Below are 15,298 nucleotides of genomic sequence, written 5' to 3'. Positions count from 1 at the left end.
ACTCATCCTTCCAGAGGCGGGAGTCATCTTGTTTGATTTCCATCTCCAACTTCCTGCAGATATTTGGACCATCTCCAAGCCCTGCTTCAGGTCACACCAAGACCACCACTTGCCCAGCCAACAAACAAAATCATCTGCGAGATTCCTCCTGCTTCAAATCGTCACTCTTCATCCAACCAAACCGCCCTTAAGATGCGCCCGGCCGCCTCCGTCTCTCTCCCCTTCCCCGGGGCCCACCAAAAGCGCGGTGCCTACGAGAAGCCCAGCCTACCCAAGCCGTCGCCCACTCCTTCCTCCGGCCAGGCGTCCAACTAACTAGCATGGTAAGATGACACTGACTGGCTTCTCGGTAATTCAGCTTATGGGGTTTTGCTGACGCAGCATCATCGCAGGACGAAGCCATCGGTTCAGCTCCCGGCTGCCCGAGTCGGGCATTCCCTGCTCGAGAACGAAGCAGAGGCGGCGAGATCTGGGAGCTTTGCCTTGGGATTGGAGACTCTTTGAGGGGCAGAAGCGAGGGTTGTTGTGTTTGAGATACAGGTGTTGGACTCGGGAATCTATAATGCTGTTTTCCTTTGTGTCACTTGACTCACAACAGGGCATCTGCGTGTGGATGGGACATAGACATAGACATAGATCTCCTTTGCTCTCTTCAGCTGGCTTGCAATTTATCAATTAACTGTCGCTTCCTTCGTCATCGGAAATACCACGCAAGGAGAGTGTGTTTTCGCTGGGCGTCAGGGCCAAGCAACTGCGCAAAGGACCACCATGCTCGGCTTGTTGCCCAGATCCCGAGGGCGTTGGGACAGAACAGTCCAAGACCTTCATCGCTCATATTGGTTGCCCATCACCTGTCCTTCAGTGACCTCCGGCGTGATAAAGCTCAGACAACCCGGGAGCTGCCATCGACAGGCAAACGGATGTCGACGAGCTTCCCTACGAGAGTTGCACGCTTGCTGCCCATCCCACAAGGACTGACGTTCAGTGTCTTTTGCCCTCCACGACGGCAAGTCAATGGCAGCCTACTGGGCCCCCGCGCCAAACAGGGCCTCGCGCGTGTCGTACGTGTACTTGAGCTCCTTGTGCCAGTAGACGGGCGCGTCAGCCTTGTTGATGGCCCAGGCCTCGTCCAGCGCGCGGACGACCTCGTCCGGCAGCGGGCCCTTCTCGAGGTCGGTCAGGTTGGCCTCGAGCTGCTCGAGGCTCGACACGCCGATGATGACGCCGTCGTTGCCGTCGGTGACCCGGAGCGCCGAGTGGTGCACCACCCACCGCAGCGCCGTCTCGATCATGGTCAGCCCGGCCTTCTCGACGGCCTGCTCGACCACCTGCAGCGCCCGGAAGGTGGAGTCACGGTAGTAGCGGTCGCGGTACATGCGGCCCGAGGCCGCCTTGTCGCTGAACCGGCCCTCGGCGGGGACCATGTCCTTGGACTTGATCTTGCCCGAGAACAGGCCGCCGGCGATCGGGTTGTAGACGACGATGTCGAGGCCGTAGCGGCGGCAGGCGACGACCAGCTCGGGCTCGATGGCGCGCGTGATGGCGTTGTACATGGCCTGGTAGACCGTCGGGCGCACCCAGCCGTTGTACTTGCACGTCATGACGATCTCGGCCACCTCGAAGGCCGTGAAGTTGGACAGGCCGAACCGGACGAACTTGCCGGCCTGGTGCAGCTCGTTAATGGCGCGGAGCGTCTCGGCGAAGGGCGTTGCGCGGTCCTGGTCCGGCTCCTCGTCAGTATTTGCTTGATAAATTAAAAGAAAAAGAAGCCAGAAGGCAAAGAAAAAATGAAAGAAAGAAAGAAAAGAAAAGAAAAGAAAAGAAAAGAAAAGAAAAGAAAAGAAAAGAAAAGAAAAGAAAAGAAAAGAAAAGAAAAGAAAAGAAAAGAAAAGAAAAGAAAAAACCCACCGCAGCATGCAAATACAAAATATCCACCTTCCCCCCCTCCACCCCGTCCAACCCCAACTCCCTTAAACTAGCCGCGACCGACTCCCGCACGCCCTCGGCCGTGTTCTCCCCGCCGGCAGCGGGATAGCGGACCTTGGTGGCGAGGCGCAGCCCGCGCTCGCGCCAGCCCGCCGCGCGCGTGCAGCCTTCCTGCCGCCCGCCGACGTACGTGCGCGCCGTGTCGACCTCGCCGTAGCCGCGCGCCTGGAAGCGGTCCAGCACCTGCGTGAACGCCGCCGGGTCCGTCACGCGCGCGCCGGCCGCCTCGTCCGGGCCGAAGGTCATCAGGCCGAGGATGACGCGCGGGCGGGACATGGTGATGGGGTGGGCGGGTGCGGGGGTGATTCCGGGTTGTGGTTGTTGTGGTGGTCGTGGTCGTCGTCGAGTTGGTGAGGGGTGATGGGAGCGATTTGGTGGTGGAGAGTGGATGACAGGCAGGGTGCGTGCTGCAAGTCGGTTAGGGATATGCTAGACAGCGCCGGGATCGTACGTACGCTGCAGACGGATGGGGGCGAACAGACCGAAAGGGGGGTTTGGGGCTCCGGGAGGGGAGAGGTTAAAAACACCGAACTGGCTCGGGTTTACCGGCGATTTGCAATCCGAACCCCTCCTCGTCACCGGGAAAACAGAAATGACGACAGCCTTCGGCGCTAGTCCTAGTACTACTGTGTAACTTGGCCATCGCCGGCGTCGGCAGAGACGCCGCGTGGCGTGCGGAGAAGGTCCACCCTCCCTGCCGGAGCTCAGCGCCGGCCCCGTACACTGAGTCTCCCGGCTCACCTCCCCTGCACCTAACGACACCGCGCTTTTCGGCAATGACTCATCGGCGACTAAGCCCGAAGGCCGATGTTCCCCTATGATGTCAAGACTTGAGAGCCATCTCTTCCACGAAGTCGGTTGCTCATCGGGCAGCCAACCTACCCGCTGCAACAGCAGCATTGCTGGCTGTGATCCCCAGGGTAAGCAGCGCGCTAGTGACTTGCGAGCGAGATCAGGCATAAACCCCTCACAATACCAAAAGCTGCTGCGTAAAGCAGTTGCGATTGAGGGATATCTCGCACGAAGGAATTGACGGATGCTTCACGCTTGGACACCATGACACAGCCCGCAGCGACACAGAGCTACCAGGACCAGGCAATGATGCACATAGAATGGGAGACTAACCAGGGTAGCTAGCTCTAGCTATCTGAACGTCTTTCGACACCTCGGCATGCCCCTCTCCTACCAAGCCGAATGGTAATCCGTGTTGGAAGGCACCGCAAAGTGCCCTGTCCCATCGGTTTGTCGCCTATTGCGTACCTGGATCCTTCCCAGCACCTCATCATCGCAAAGGGATCGCAACGCGAACACCTGAAATCACTGCCAGGCCGACGACGAGCACTAAAAGACCGGTCTTGATGTGCCCCTGTCTTCTGTTCCCCAGAAACACTCTGGATCCCGGCGACCCATTCATCCCCCGCTCATACGGCCGATATCCCTTATCCCATGCTCCAAAACCCGCCGAACAACAAGCTCTGGGCTGCCTGTTCCCAAGCCAGCAGAAGGGGGAAATAAAAACATCGCAGTCAGACGCGATAGGTCAGATTGTCATGAGTGCCGGTAAAAGGACCGTAAGAATCGAAGGGCCCGGTCGGCCGAAGTTGAACCTTCACACAAAGAAGCCTGTCGGAAGGAATGAGTCGGCAAGGACTCCATGTCGTCGAGAATCGAAGCCGGAGACTTAAGCCACTTGTCCCAAGAAATGCAACCCCAAAACCAAACCAGTTATACCACGCAAGGTAGAACAAAAAAAAGGCAGAAGAAGAGAAGCAGGAATCCCAAACGTAAACCGGATGTCGTACGTCAGGTCCCGGTCGTATCGAGAAGGTCAGAAGAAACTTTCGGAATGCCGCGCCGGAGGTCCATTCCCAGCCTCGGAGGAAGCACTGCAACCCAGCGCTGGGGAAAAGCACCTCCATCGCGACGTCGAAGCAAGAAACATGGGCATAATCGTGAATTAGCGTAAGAGAAACGTCACCCGCGCCCACCGCCCCAGATTCTCATCGATGCCTAGACAGCCAGCTTGCGCTTCTCGGCGCTAGTGAGAACGAGCCTGGGCGCCTTCCGCTGAACTTCGCCCTCATTCTTGGCGCCCGAGTTGCTGTTCTTGAGCAGGCTGGCGAAACTGCCCGGCTCCCGTGCGCTCTCAGAATCCGAGGGTGCGCTGTCAACGCTGTTACGATCGGCCTTCTGACGGGAGCCCGGGCGGTCAGATCCGATGGCGCCCCAGCTGCCCGTGCTGGTCCTCGAGCTAGGCAGGCTGCACTCGGCATCATCGCGGTCAATCAGGCTGCCAGAGCCGCTCCGGCCAGAATCGCTATCATTATCCGTCATAGGCGTCTCGACCAGTTCCTCGGTGCTCTCGGAATTGGGGCTGATGCTTCCAGAGCTCCGCGCCTCCTTGCGTCTCTCGAGGCCCGCCCGGACCAGGTTGTTGATGGCCGAGCGCCGGGTGCGAGCAACGAAGTTCTTGCTGCCCTCGTGCTTGGCTGTCGGCTTGGACAGGAGCTCGTCCAGCGACGGAGGATTGCGAGGCTGGCGAACGGGGTGCTCGCCAGCTCGGCCTTGACCAGGTCCATAGCCGGCAGTCACAGGCGTGAGCGGAAACGAAGCAGTTTTGGGTCCCGCAGACCTGGGCGGCTCCTCATTCGTCGCAATCGAGAGCTGGGCCTTGTTGCCGCTGGACAGCGACGGAGTCTTCTTGTGGCTCCTGCGGAATGCGTTGGCGGACGGCGGCGGCAGAGGGCTGGTGCTCTCTCCGGGAGAGTCGACCTGACGCGGCGGCGATGGGATCCGGAATCCTGTCTTGTGAGCATCCGAAGGCGGAGGGGAAACCTGCAGACTGGGAGTGCCGACGGTGGCTTGATGCGCGTTCGCATACGCGTTGGCCAGCTGGGCCTGGTTGACGAGCTGGGCATTGAGCTGCGCGTGAAGCTGGGCGCTGAGCTGGGCGCTGAGCTGGGCCTGCGCCTGTGCCTGAGCTTGTGCCTGAGCTTGCGCCTGAGCCTGAGCCTGGGCATGACTCTGGTCCATGTACAGGGTGGGCTGGCCCGTGACCGGATCGTAGACCGTGTAGATGCTCGGCTGGGGCGTGGCCGGGGTCATCATGGCCTGGACATTCTGCAGCTGCTGCTGGTACACGGCCGGATAAGCCTGGGCCATCATCTGGGGTTGGCCGCGGAGGGTCAGTCCCTGGAACTGCTTCGCAGCAGCCTGGAGCGCTCTCAGCTGCTGTTGCAGCCGCTGCTGCTGCTCCGACAGGTAGGCATTGGTGTACACAAGCCGGGCGTGCAGGTTAGGGTCCATGCCCTCCGGAGCCTCGTCCAACTCGAGCTGCGGGGGCGCCAGAATCTGTTCGGCCGTGTACTGCTGGTTGAACGGCGCCATCGGATTGTAGGCCTGCTGCTGCGGCTGTTGCTGGGCAGCGAAGCGCGGCATCGACGTCTTAGGTCCGTTGTACACGCTGGCGTTTTCGTACATGCCGGGCGCCATCGAGTTGCGGTTCCGAGCCTGCGGCGCGACCGTCGTCGGGGATGGGAGGTTTGGGAAGCTCGTCGCAGTCGCGGACTTGGGAGCCGTGCGCAACCCGGCCAGTAAATGAGACCGGCTGGTGCGAGGAGTCGGGAGCCCATTGTCCCGCTCGGTCGGGGACTTAAGCGCTTCGAACGAAAGCGGCTTGATGTTCTGGCCGCCCCGGCGCGAGGCTAGGCCAGAGCCCATAGTCAGGCCGTGGGCTTGGTTGAACGGAGGAGTATGAGACATCCGGGCGAGACTGGCAGCGTCCATGGCGATGGGATCGGCGCTCAACGGTCCTCAAACGAAATGCGGCAGGCCCTGCAAGGGAAAACAGGCGAAATTGGCTATGCCTGAAAATTAGAAAGTACTGATGCAAACTGTCGCGGCGAAAGCGTCCTCAAACGCCTGGCTTCCGACGACGACGGACTCTATAACGTCTCTCTCAGAGACCGAAAGCGATGATGCGATAATGTTGTTTTCCAATGACGAAAGCTGAAATAACCGGCGACGCGAAAGAACAATCGGTTGCGCAAAATGCTCGAAGATATTGACGATGCGTCGTAGAGACAGTGGGGCCCGAGGGAGCGACGAAGCGATCGAAACCAACGAGGCGGAGTGGAAGGAAAGACTCGGTGAATTCAGTTGTCCTTCGAAGCCGGTGAAAGGAAGGCGTTGACTCGCTCGATGGGGTGAAATGACGCAGCTTCCTGCCTGCAACGGCACGCTGGGGTGGCGATGGGCGATGCGAAAACGGCTCGAGGGTTCCTCGGGGTCCCACTTCCGGGACGGTCGCGGCACCCTTTGTGCTGTTCGAAGCGCGTCACAGAAGGGATGAAGAAATTGACAACCGCGCCAGCTCCAGGCAGACTCGCGCTGTTGAGCAGTGGCTCCCCAAATTGGCGAAGAAACAAGGTCGGTGATGCGGGCCTCGGGGGTCTCGGTCGCGCAGACCAACCAAAGCTGAGGGACTCGGAGAATTAAGCGCTCGTGTCCGTATCGAAGCTGGAATTCGAGCGGTCAAGCCCAGGCTTGCAGATGAAGGCGAAACGAAATCAAAAATGGTGCCGAATAGAATACAAGGATTAAAAAGGATGTTCTGCCGAGGGCTTTCCGAATGCCTCTTATTGCTCTTTTTTCTTTCCTCCTTTTTTTTGTGATTGAGATTGGTGGAGTCGGTCGAGAGAACGCGTGGCCTGAATTCTGGCTGTCGAACCAAAAATTATGACAGGTAGCTGGACAACGACGGCAACGACACAGGGACGCACCACGAAGGGAGGAAGAGGGAAGGCGAAAAGGAAGGTTTGCTGTGCTGGTGATGCAGAGGGAAGGGGGGAAGTGGAGGGAGGAACGAGGGCTTCGAAAGAAGCGAGAGATGAAAGGCTGGCCCAATGGAGACTTGGAGCACGGGCGGGGCGGAGGAGGAAAGCGAATGGAGTGGGCCAGGAAGCGGCAAGGAGCGACATGACTGGCTGGGTGGCAGGGGGAGTGCGGCAGGGGAACCTGTCGCGAGCAAGGGCCCAGCGGATAGGAGGCCACTGTGATTGCACAGAGGAGCCCTGCGGGGACAACAGAATGACAAAATGGGTGTGTGTGCCCGCCCTGGCAGGTGGCTGCCACGCTGGATCAATGAGAGCCCGTGAGTTGCCCGAGCGAAGCAGATCGGCCAATGAGCACGCGCGAGATGCGCGTTAATTGAAGGATGACATAAGCGGCGCGGGCGCTTGGTACGCAGCGGCTAAACAGGCAAATTCCCACAGCTAACAGTCTAGAAGAGGAAAACGGCACGCAATCTGTTAGCTGACAGCCTGATCCTGCTCTCGGGCATTGTGGCTCGGGACGCTCAAGAGCTGCCAGCTCAACAGTGTCCAAGCCGAATTGGGCTAGAAGCTGTGCCTGCCTGGTCAGGAGCAGGCCAATGAGCGTCAACAACAGGAGGAGATCAGATGGTCAGGCTCGACAGCTCGAGGGGCCCCGGTCACCTGGGCGAATCTGCTTGCAGCTTGCAAGTTGTTTTTGGCACACGAACAGAAATTGCATCGGCAAGAGCAGCTCGCTCTCCGTGCCGAACCACAACAACCAATATTGACCACTCCCGTTGTGCCGGAATCTCCAGCCGATTTTTGGATTTTTAAGTGTCCGAGTGACTAATCAGGCGCCATTATTCTCGGGCGGCGCTGCCTTGTCCCAACACTGGAAAGAGTTAACTCGCGGTAAATTGACGGAATACACAGTAAGGTATTCTAGTTACCTTAGTTATTTGTGTTTCGCGTCGAAACCGGCCTGCCTTTGTTGGCCCATGACATGAAGCGAGCTTCTGCCAGACCACGCCTCCAGCTCCCGTTCCAACAAGAGTTTCCAGGGAAACCGTACCTCGACGACCGCACTCCATTTCCTCCCTTCGCCCTTTTCCGGTTCTTATCATCAAACGGCCCTTCGCCTCATTGCATTGACGACAGAGGTTGTTCCAAATTGCGATCCATGCGGCTGGAGAGGGTTTTCCCGGAACCAACACCGCCCCGACTCCACCAAGATTTGCAAACTCCCTGGCCTCCTCCTGGCAGCACTAAGGACATGGGTCCCCGCAAGGAAGGGTGAGGTGCCCGCCCGGGCCCCGTCGTTGGAGACCAGATCGAAGCATTGCGTTTCGGAATCCTGGAGGGAACACGAGAACACCCTGCGCAATCTTGATGTGCAGGTCTTGTTGCTCCAGGCAGCTTCTGTGGAGTGACCACCAGCCTCCCTCAGGTTGCGCGGGGTCCGTGCGGCAGGCTCTCTCTCAACAGCCCCTGAAATAAGGGGCACGGCGGCGGCAGGCAATTCGCTTGAAACAGCCTGGTCCAAGCCACTTGCAAAAGGGGGGATCATCCTTCCGGGCTGTCCATAGGTAATAACGTTACTGGCTGAGCATTTATACCATACTCCGTCCGGAGCACTGAATCCGGACTGCTGTGTGCGGCGAGTACTGCACTTCCATACGCGACCCCCTTAAATCCACTAAGCAGATTCCTTATTTCCACTATTCACCAGGGACGGTCCGTGCGCACCCACCAAAACTTGGCAACAACCTTGGAAGTGTCATCTCGCTCCCTAGCTGACATGCCACAACAGGAATCGCGATAGGAACTGTTGAGAGATTCAAACGGTCAACGGCTACGTTGCTTACCAAAGGAGAGAGCATTTACAAAGACGGAGAAAGAGCTATGTTAGGTATTAACCAAATAAATCTCTTATCGATAAGAGGTCTTATCGATAAGACTATTGTCACGTGACCTAGCTACTTAGAGGCTTAGCTAACTAAATAAGTCTCTTATCGATAAGAGGTCTTATCGATAAGATTATTGTCATGTGACTTAGCTGCTTAGAGGCTTAGCTAAGTAGGCAGTTAGGCGGTCAAGGCGGGCAATATTTCCCCTACGAGCTAGTGTTTCCAACACGAGGTGGTTAGCCTAGGGAGCAGTTCGTTGGTGATTGGTGGGTGCGCATAGACCATCGTTGGTGAGTAGTGGAAATAAGGAATCTACGTAGTAGATTTAAGGGGGTCGTTCTATATAGGTAGGGAAGTTCATATTTGTTAAGTGGTTATGCTCCCTAGCAATGACCGCCAAGCCTGGTCTTCAACATTGCCCCTGCTATCTGATAGTAATGGTTCATACCCAGACATCCCACTATAAAACGGCAACCAACCACGAACCTTGCAGCCCTTACATAGATGCCTTCTCGTCAAACGGTCGTCGTTAAAGAGGTCCCGCCAAAACTAATTTCGGAGACTACCGCTTACAAATATTTACAATCGCCATAGAGTAAGCAGGGCTACGACGACTTAGAGCAACATCAACAACGAAGAATTATAAAGACTTATAGCAACAACTTCGTAAAACTTCAACTAAATCGAAAAAAAAGAAAACAAGGTTAACCTACACTCTAACCTTAACCCGAATCCTAACTATTAACCTAAACCCTAACTAGCGGGGGGCTAGCGCCGCCTCCCGTACCCCTGGCGAACTAACCCTTGGCGATAGCGTAAACCCCTTAGCGGTCTTGGCGGGGTACTGACGCTATAAAAACATTGCCGACAATTGGCCGAAATTAGTCTTGGCGGGACCTCTTTAACATCTACTTGAAACTGCTACGCCGTTCCGCCAAGCCCGTGTTTTTCTCGTCTTTCCAGCCCAGCTGCAAGCGGGCTGGAACCGCAGGACCAGCTTGCGGGAACGTGGCCGGCCCAGGTCTTGGCCGTCAGATCCTCCGTCTTTATTTAGATACGCCGCCACGCCTTGCATGCGTGTCTATCTTGTTTGCATCTGGACTGTGAGCTGGTACATGCATCGTCTACACCACATGGACTACCTACATATCCTGCTGGTATGCCAGGGGCTCCGTACTGGCCCACGTGCATACAGTAGCGATGCGTGGATTGTGGTGATCCTGTTCCACCTGTTGGCGCATTCTCCCTGCATGAGCCAGATGTGGCCCCGCCCCGGTTGATTGCAGAGTGTTCGTCCCGTGTCATGAGGTCCATGACTCTACTTCCAATAGCCCAGCGGAGTAGGGCCTGCAGAGGCTACTATCCTGCGAAGAGATAAACATTGAAACACTTGTCTATTTACCAAGCCACCATGACCAGTTGGGCAGCAGGATCGTAGCCGCCTCCTTTTCTCCATGAAAACACTCCGCCAAACAGGAATACCTTGTGGCGTCCTGATCAGCGGACGTACTTCATCCTAAGTGCTTGCGAGTCAGTCTCGTTCCACAGCCCCGACCCTGACTCGCAACACCAGATTACCCGAACATCGAGTAGAATACAGTCTAAATCGGGTAGCGGGCAGCGATTGCCCCTGAACCGTGTTGAATTAAGGCTCAAGTGGACCGTCACGCTGCTCTTCGTTAGGACAACATGCCATGGCACCCTGGGACAAGCTGCTGAACCTGTGGTATTGGTAACTAGAGTTAAAGCTCCCAGTGTCCAAGACGAAAGCAATAATGACAACTTTCCAGAAGACATTGATCTGCGCCTCCCGATGAGCGATCGTAAACTCAGGGCACTATATCGCCGTGACGCGCTTGTACACATCAAGTTATTGAATTGTCAACGGCAACAGCCATTTGACATAACCGTCAGAGCAACGGGAAAGAGACTCTCCACGACTAGAAGGTGGCCGCATGCAAACCGGACAATGTCACTCATAACAAGTTGTTCTCCCTCCGGGCTGGCACACAAGCCGTCGCCAGCGCCTCAGCCTTTGATTCCGACCCAACCATGCCGTCTGGCTCGTCCTTGAGCGGCGCGATTAGCCCAAGCACTGGAGCAATGGCCGCCCTTTTACCCTGGATTTTCGTACAGACGCGGCGAATACTGCACTACAACTGACAAACGTTGTAAGATGCCTCGGCAGGCCACTTAGTCAAGTGGAGCTGTTGTGCAAGTTATCGAATGACGACCGCTCACATCAAGCCACCCACAATGGTCGCGATGGTGTGTGTAGGAGGAATATCGTCGGCTTTGATGAGTTGGCGATGACAAGGAGACTGGCAAGCCCTCATTGTCACAACTCAGCTGCGGATCCCCATACCTTGAGGGAGGGTGCGCTTTCAAAAGGAACTTCTTCGTCCTTGCTCTCTCCCTCTGCAAGGAAACCATACCAGCTCTGACCTCGAAACCCCGTGCCCATACCGTCAGCCAGGCCGAGGCAGGAGGCAGCGGGCACGCGACTTCGGGCCAGCGTCGACGATGCCCGGTAGAGCACAAACTGCACGATGCTCCTCAAGATCACATCGGGGGGTGAATAGCCGGACATACACGGGCTCGACTCCAGACTGGGATCGGCAGCGGCAACAAAAGCCCGGCTGGCCCCGACTAGCCAGGCCTTTCGCTCTCTTTGACACAAGAGCAGCCTGTTCAAGGGGTATCACACCCGGGCCTCTTGCCTTGTCGCAGCGCCCTGCAACAACGCGCACAGCAAACTCGTAAGCTAGCAGCCGGGCAAATACCTGGCGCAACACCACAGACCACCGGGCCAGCGTGGTGATATAAGTCGGACCTACACCGTCAGCCAGAACCTGGGTACCACGGTACCCGGTTCTCGCGACGCTGCAGGACGACCAAGTCCAGCAAATACTAGGCGCCGGCTGTAGGAGATAGTCTGGCCCGACTGGCTCCTGCGTCTACGGCTTGACCTCGCCTCCTCCGTCTGGTGATGGTGGGTGACCTTGACGCGGATGGATCGCCGCGTGCATCATCCATGATCACGGCCGAGATGGTCATGTCCCTTTAAATAGCCGGGGTGTACGTAGGCCAGAGCCTGTGGAGATGTTACTTGGATGTGATGATTACGCTAAAGCTGCTGCGGGTTGTCAAGTCGTGGTTTGATGGATGGGGTGTGGCACCGAAGGCGCATCGGGTGAGTGGCTGGGTCACCTACGCGTCCAGGTCCCTTACAGTCACATTGAGGTACATTTATAGCTGGAGTAGTGGCAAGATGATGTTGCTTGCACCAAGGAATTCTACAATTCGACTGATCTATAGGCAGCCGCCGATGTCTGCCTAATGCATCCCTGCGGAGGTCTTGTGCGCACAAGACGGGCGGATAGACAACCCAAATCAGGAGACAGTTTTAGACTGGGTCAGGAATACAGACGATTTCAGCCCACAAGACCGCACAACGTTGGATGCAGGGCCGGAGAGGTGACAGTACTTTACCTGTGCCCTACCCGTACCCAAGTGTTTGATGGACACCACAACAAGCCCAATAGCAAAGACGTGCTCCTTCTAGCGCTACACAATGGACGCCCAAAGCATGCAAAGCAGTATACTGAGTTTGGCACGAAGCGGCTAAAACCCATGCTTTCTCGCTTAATGCCTGATAGGCACCGTCTGTATATGGCAGGTCGTAGACAAACAGGCCCGGCCCCATACCGGACCGTCATCGCGAACCAACACGACACCGCCTACGTGAGCTGCATTGACCGCCTCCGTCCCCCCACCCAGGTACATACATACCCTTTTAGGAAGACCTGCATGCGACCTATGCGAGACGCAGCATCGTCCGCCCCCAATGCGGGTATCCAGGATTCCTTAACGCTGACTGTTGCAGCGCATATTGATGCCCCACAACTCAAATTTGACCTCCCCGTGGAGCAAGCTGGCGGCGATGGCTTTCTGCTGTCGTCCGTAGTGTGTTGCTGGGAGAGAGAGCCCACCACTTCCTGTTGTCCCAGAAAAAAACACCAGACCAACAAGCCGGCAGCCGCAGATACACGCAGATATCCAACCGACTCCAACTTCCCCCTCCCCTCCGGTCAATCTCCCGAACCCCACCCCTCCCCTTCTCTACGGGGGCATCCCGCGATTGCAACGCCGCCTACCAGAAACCGACCAGCTACCGCCGGTCCTCCAGCGGCACTTTATCCCCGTAGAAGCCGCCCTGCCCGCCGTCCCGCGCGGCGGCCGCCGCGCAGGCCAGACACACGCCGCCGCCATAGACGCGCGTGTGGCGTGTCCACCCGTGCCCGGCGTCGTCCACGACCGAGATGATCTCGCCCTGCAGATCGATCTCGTGCTGCGAGAGGAACACGCCCGGCCCCCCGGGCCCGCCGACGAACTCGTACTCGGGCGGTGCGGAAGGCGGCGTCTTGTAGTAGTCGTACTGGCCCGGCGGCGGGGGCGGGAGCAGCGGGGATGTGGGCGGGTAGCTCGACGGCGAGAAGGCGTGGCTGCTGTTCCCCGGGGTCGTCATGGTTCCAGACGACGAGGGGGCGGACGCGTTCGTGGTTGGGACGGGGATGCCGATGGGTACGCTTCTGGTGTAGGACCTGCGGCGCGGAAGGGCTGCGGCGCTCAGGGGGCTGGAGCTAGGCAGGCCGCTGGACGTGGAGGCGGCAGCGCCGTACTCTGGGTTGGGCTGGTGGATGAAGCTCGTATCCCGAGCCGGAGATATCGAGGCGGCACGGCTCGGACGGCGGTCCTCGAAGGGAAAACCGGCGCTGCTGAGCGTCGGGGGCGTCAAGGGCGGCGGAGGAGGAGGGCGCGAGAAGCGTCTGGGAACGGAAAGGTCCAGGCCAAGGAACGAATTGTCTTGAAAGGGCCCCGGACGAAACTCGCCGCTGTCGTCGAACTGCGAAGCGGAAGGCCTCGCTTCTCCCGCCCGCTCCAAGCTCGGCCCGAGCCCCGATGTCGACCTCTTCCCTTTGTCAATGGATGCACCGCTGTCGAACCCATCTGAGCTCCCGCTATGGCGTTTCGCAGAAGACGCTCGAGAAGAGCCGGCAGGCGAGCGGCTGCGTCTTGTTCTCCCTTTTACCGCCACGGAGATCAAACGTGCGGGGGTGGTATCGTGACGCGGTTTCGGGTTGCTGATGCTGATACCACGTGATGACGCCGGGACTGCTGGCCATGGCTGGAAATCCTGACCGAGCTCACTGTCAGTGCCATCCATCGTTGGCTGCCTTCCCGAAGGCCTGAGCTCGCTCGGTACGATACTCAGGGCCCTGTGTGCCTGCGCACAGTCTGCTTGAGCCGGCAGGCAGCCAGGGTGAGGCTCGAGCTTGGCCGTTAACCCTTGCAGGTCCTTTTCTGGTGCAGACGGGGATGAGAGTGAGAGCTGACTTGACTTGTGCTGGTTGTGGGCCGTGGGGGACCCTGGACCAGAACTCCGCGAAACTCGACCGCGCCGAATGAGGGCGCGGGACGCAACTACGATGAGAAGGAGAGCGATTGCAAGATATATACGCGTGCTCACGACCGTAGGGTAGTAGTCGCGGCTCCAAACGGGTAACTCCCAGGCCGCGTTATCGGGGGGTTGCTGGAAGGCTGGCATCTGGACCACCGGCCAACACGTTCAGGGAAAGTGAGATACTGTGTAATTTACCGCTGGCCTTGGGGGTGGCCAGGGGATCCTCTGCACTGAAGATCTGGTCTGGGGGTTTGGTGGGTGGCTGGCCCTGGAAACAAGGGGGTTCAGGGAGGTGGCCCTGAAAGTCGGAGCCCGAGGGTGGCACGGAAATTGGCTGACTTTCGGTGTCAGGATCCGGGTTCCACTTGGGCTGAGCTAACTTGCGACCGTTGCCGCTTGAGCGCCCCTGGTAACCCAGTTGACCGACGCCTCTCCCTGTTGAGTTCCGAGAGGACGAGGTGGCTTGAGGGGAAACGGAGCGAGAGTGCCGACTTGGCCGAGTGTCCAATGGCCGAGTTGAGGTTCACCGGCCGACTACTGTCTCGTCAACACCCAAGGCGCGATGAGGTGGCATGGCAGCGCCTTGCGTCCGACCCTCCAATGAGGACGTGCGCGCTCGAAAAGGAAGGACACTTACATGAGCCAGATGAGGTAGCACAACCGGAGAGGCGCGGTTTCCGTTGATGACCCAAGAGCGGCACCGGAAAGCTCAAGGAGATCATCGATGCGAGGGTTGAGTGGCCGCGCTGGGGGTCTGTAACGGAGGACAGATGCGTCCCGGTCCGCTGACAAGAGAATGGCATTTAGTTCGTTCCCCAGTCCTGGCCGCGCTCGGGCTGGGAAACTCGGCCGTTTTAAACATCGCGCCCAGCTTGCCCCCTTGAGGAGTTCGGCAATGCCGCATCTGACCCAGACCGCCATCGTACTCGATTTGGGTAGACGAGTGGAACGCTAGGAGCACAGGGCGGAAATCGGATCGAGGAGAGAGCTGGTCCGGTTGACGCTGACACTCGTTAGCTTCCCCAAGCACCAACTAGTGTCGCTCGCTCAGAACCCATCGAGGTTGGAGGTCAGCTTTGTTCAAGACGCCGCCGGAGTGGGCTGGCCAATCCTGGGAAGCCGGCTGT

The 15,298-nt window shown here is 58.1% G+C and overlaps 4 protein-coding genes across 4 annotated transcripts; all 4 read right to left on the bottom strand.

The window, feature by feature from the left end:
- Positions 1-812: 812 nt before the first annotated feature.
- THITE_2109213 (uncharacterized protein) lies at positions 813-3,145 on the bottom strand. Its single transcript, XM_003649962.1, has 3 exons — positions 2,442-3,145; positions 1,909-2,393; positions 813-1,718 (listed from the first exon to the last, which is right to left on the bottom strand). Exons 2-3 carry the CDS (start codon positions 2,260-2,262, stop codon positions 1,023-1,025), a joined length of 1,050 nt encoding a protein of 349 aa, XP_003650010.1. The 5' UTR covers positions 2,263-2,393; positions 2,442-3,145; the 3' UTR covers positions 813-1,022.
- A 688-nt stretch (positions 3,146-3,833) lies between these two features.
- THITE_2109211 (uncharacterized protein) lies at positions 3,834-6,145 on the bottom strand. The gene has a single exon (XM_003649961.1). It carries the CDS (start codon positions 5,770-5,772, stop codon positions 3,997-3,999), a length of 1,776 nt encoding a protein of 591 aa, XP_003650009.1. The 5' UTR covers positions 5,773-6,145; the 3' UTR covers positions 3,834-3,996.
- Positions 6,146-10,683: 4,538 nt separating this feature from the next.
- THITE_2126144 (uncharacterized protein) lies at positions 10,684-11,764 on the bottom strand (the record flags this gene model as incomplete). Its single annotated transcript, XM_003649960.1, has 6 exons — positions 10,684-10,827; positions 11,073-11,125; positions 11,174-11,374; positions 11,415-11,490; positions 11,545-11,590; positions 11,709-11,764. 6 exons carry the CDS (start codon positions 11,762-11,764, stop codon positions 10,684-10,686), a joined length of 576 nt encoding a protein of 191 aa, XP_003650008.1.
- Positions 11,765-12,652: 888 nt separating this feature from the next.
- THITE_2109208 (uncharacterized protein) lies at positions 12,653-14,709 on the bottom strand. The gene is made up of 2 exons (XM_003649959.1): positions 14,511-14,709; positions 12,653-14,439 (listed from the first exon to the last, which is right to left on the bottom strand). The coding sequence occupies exon 2, from the start codon at positions 13,233-13,235 to the stop codon at positions 12,879-12,881; it is 357 nt and encodes a 118-aa protein (XP_003650007.1). The 5' UTR covers positions 13,236-14,439; positions 14,511-14,709; the 3' UTR covers positions 12,653-12,878.
- Between the last annotated feature and the right edge of the window lie 589 nt (positions 14,710-15,298).

Source organism: Thermothielavioides terrestris, chromosome 1, assembly GCF_000226115.1.
Source record: "Thermothielavioides terrestris NRRL 8126 chromosome 1, complete sequence".
NCBI classification, from domain to species: Eukaryota; Fungi; Ascomycota; class Sordariomycetes; order Sordariales; family Chaetomiaceae; genus Thermothielavioides; species Thermothielavioides terrestris.
Note: the sequence above shows the minus strand (reverse complement) of the source record. Positions and strands in the feature narration are given on the sequence as shown.

Excerpts from the sequence above, each read along its gene's own strand:
- THITE_2109211 (XM_003649961.1), bottom strand. The coding sequence starts at position 5,772 with ATGGACGCTGCCAGTCTCGCCCGGATGTCTCATACTCCTCCGTTCAAC.
- THITE_2109213 (XM_003649962.1), bottom strand. The coding sequence starts at position 2,262 with ATGTCCCGCCCGCGCGTCATCCTCGGCCTGATGACCTTCGGCCCGGAC. Across the intron at positions 1,719-1,908 it reads TTTTGTATTTGCATGCTGCG|GACCGCGCAACGCCCTTCGC; the intron begins GTGGGTTTTTTC and ends GAGCCGGACCAG.
- THITE_2109208 (XM_003649959.1), bottom strand. The coding sequence starts at position 13,235 with ATGACGACCCCGGGGAACAGCAGCCACGCCTTCTCGCCGTCGAGCTAC.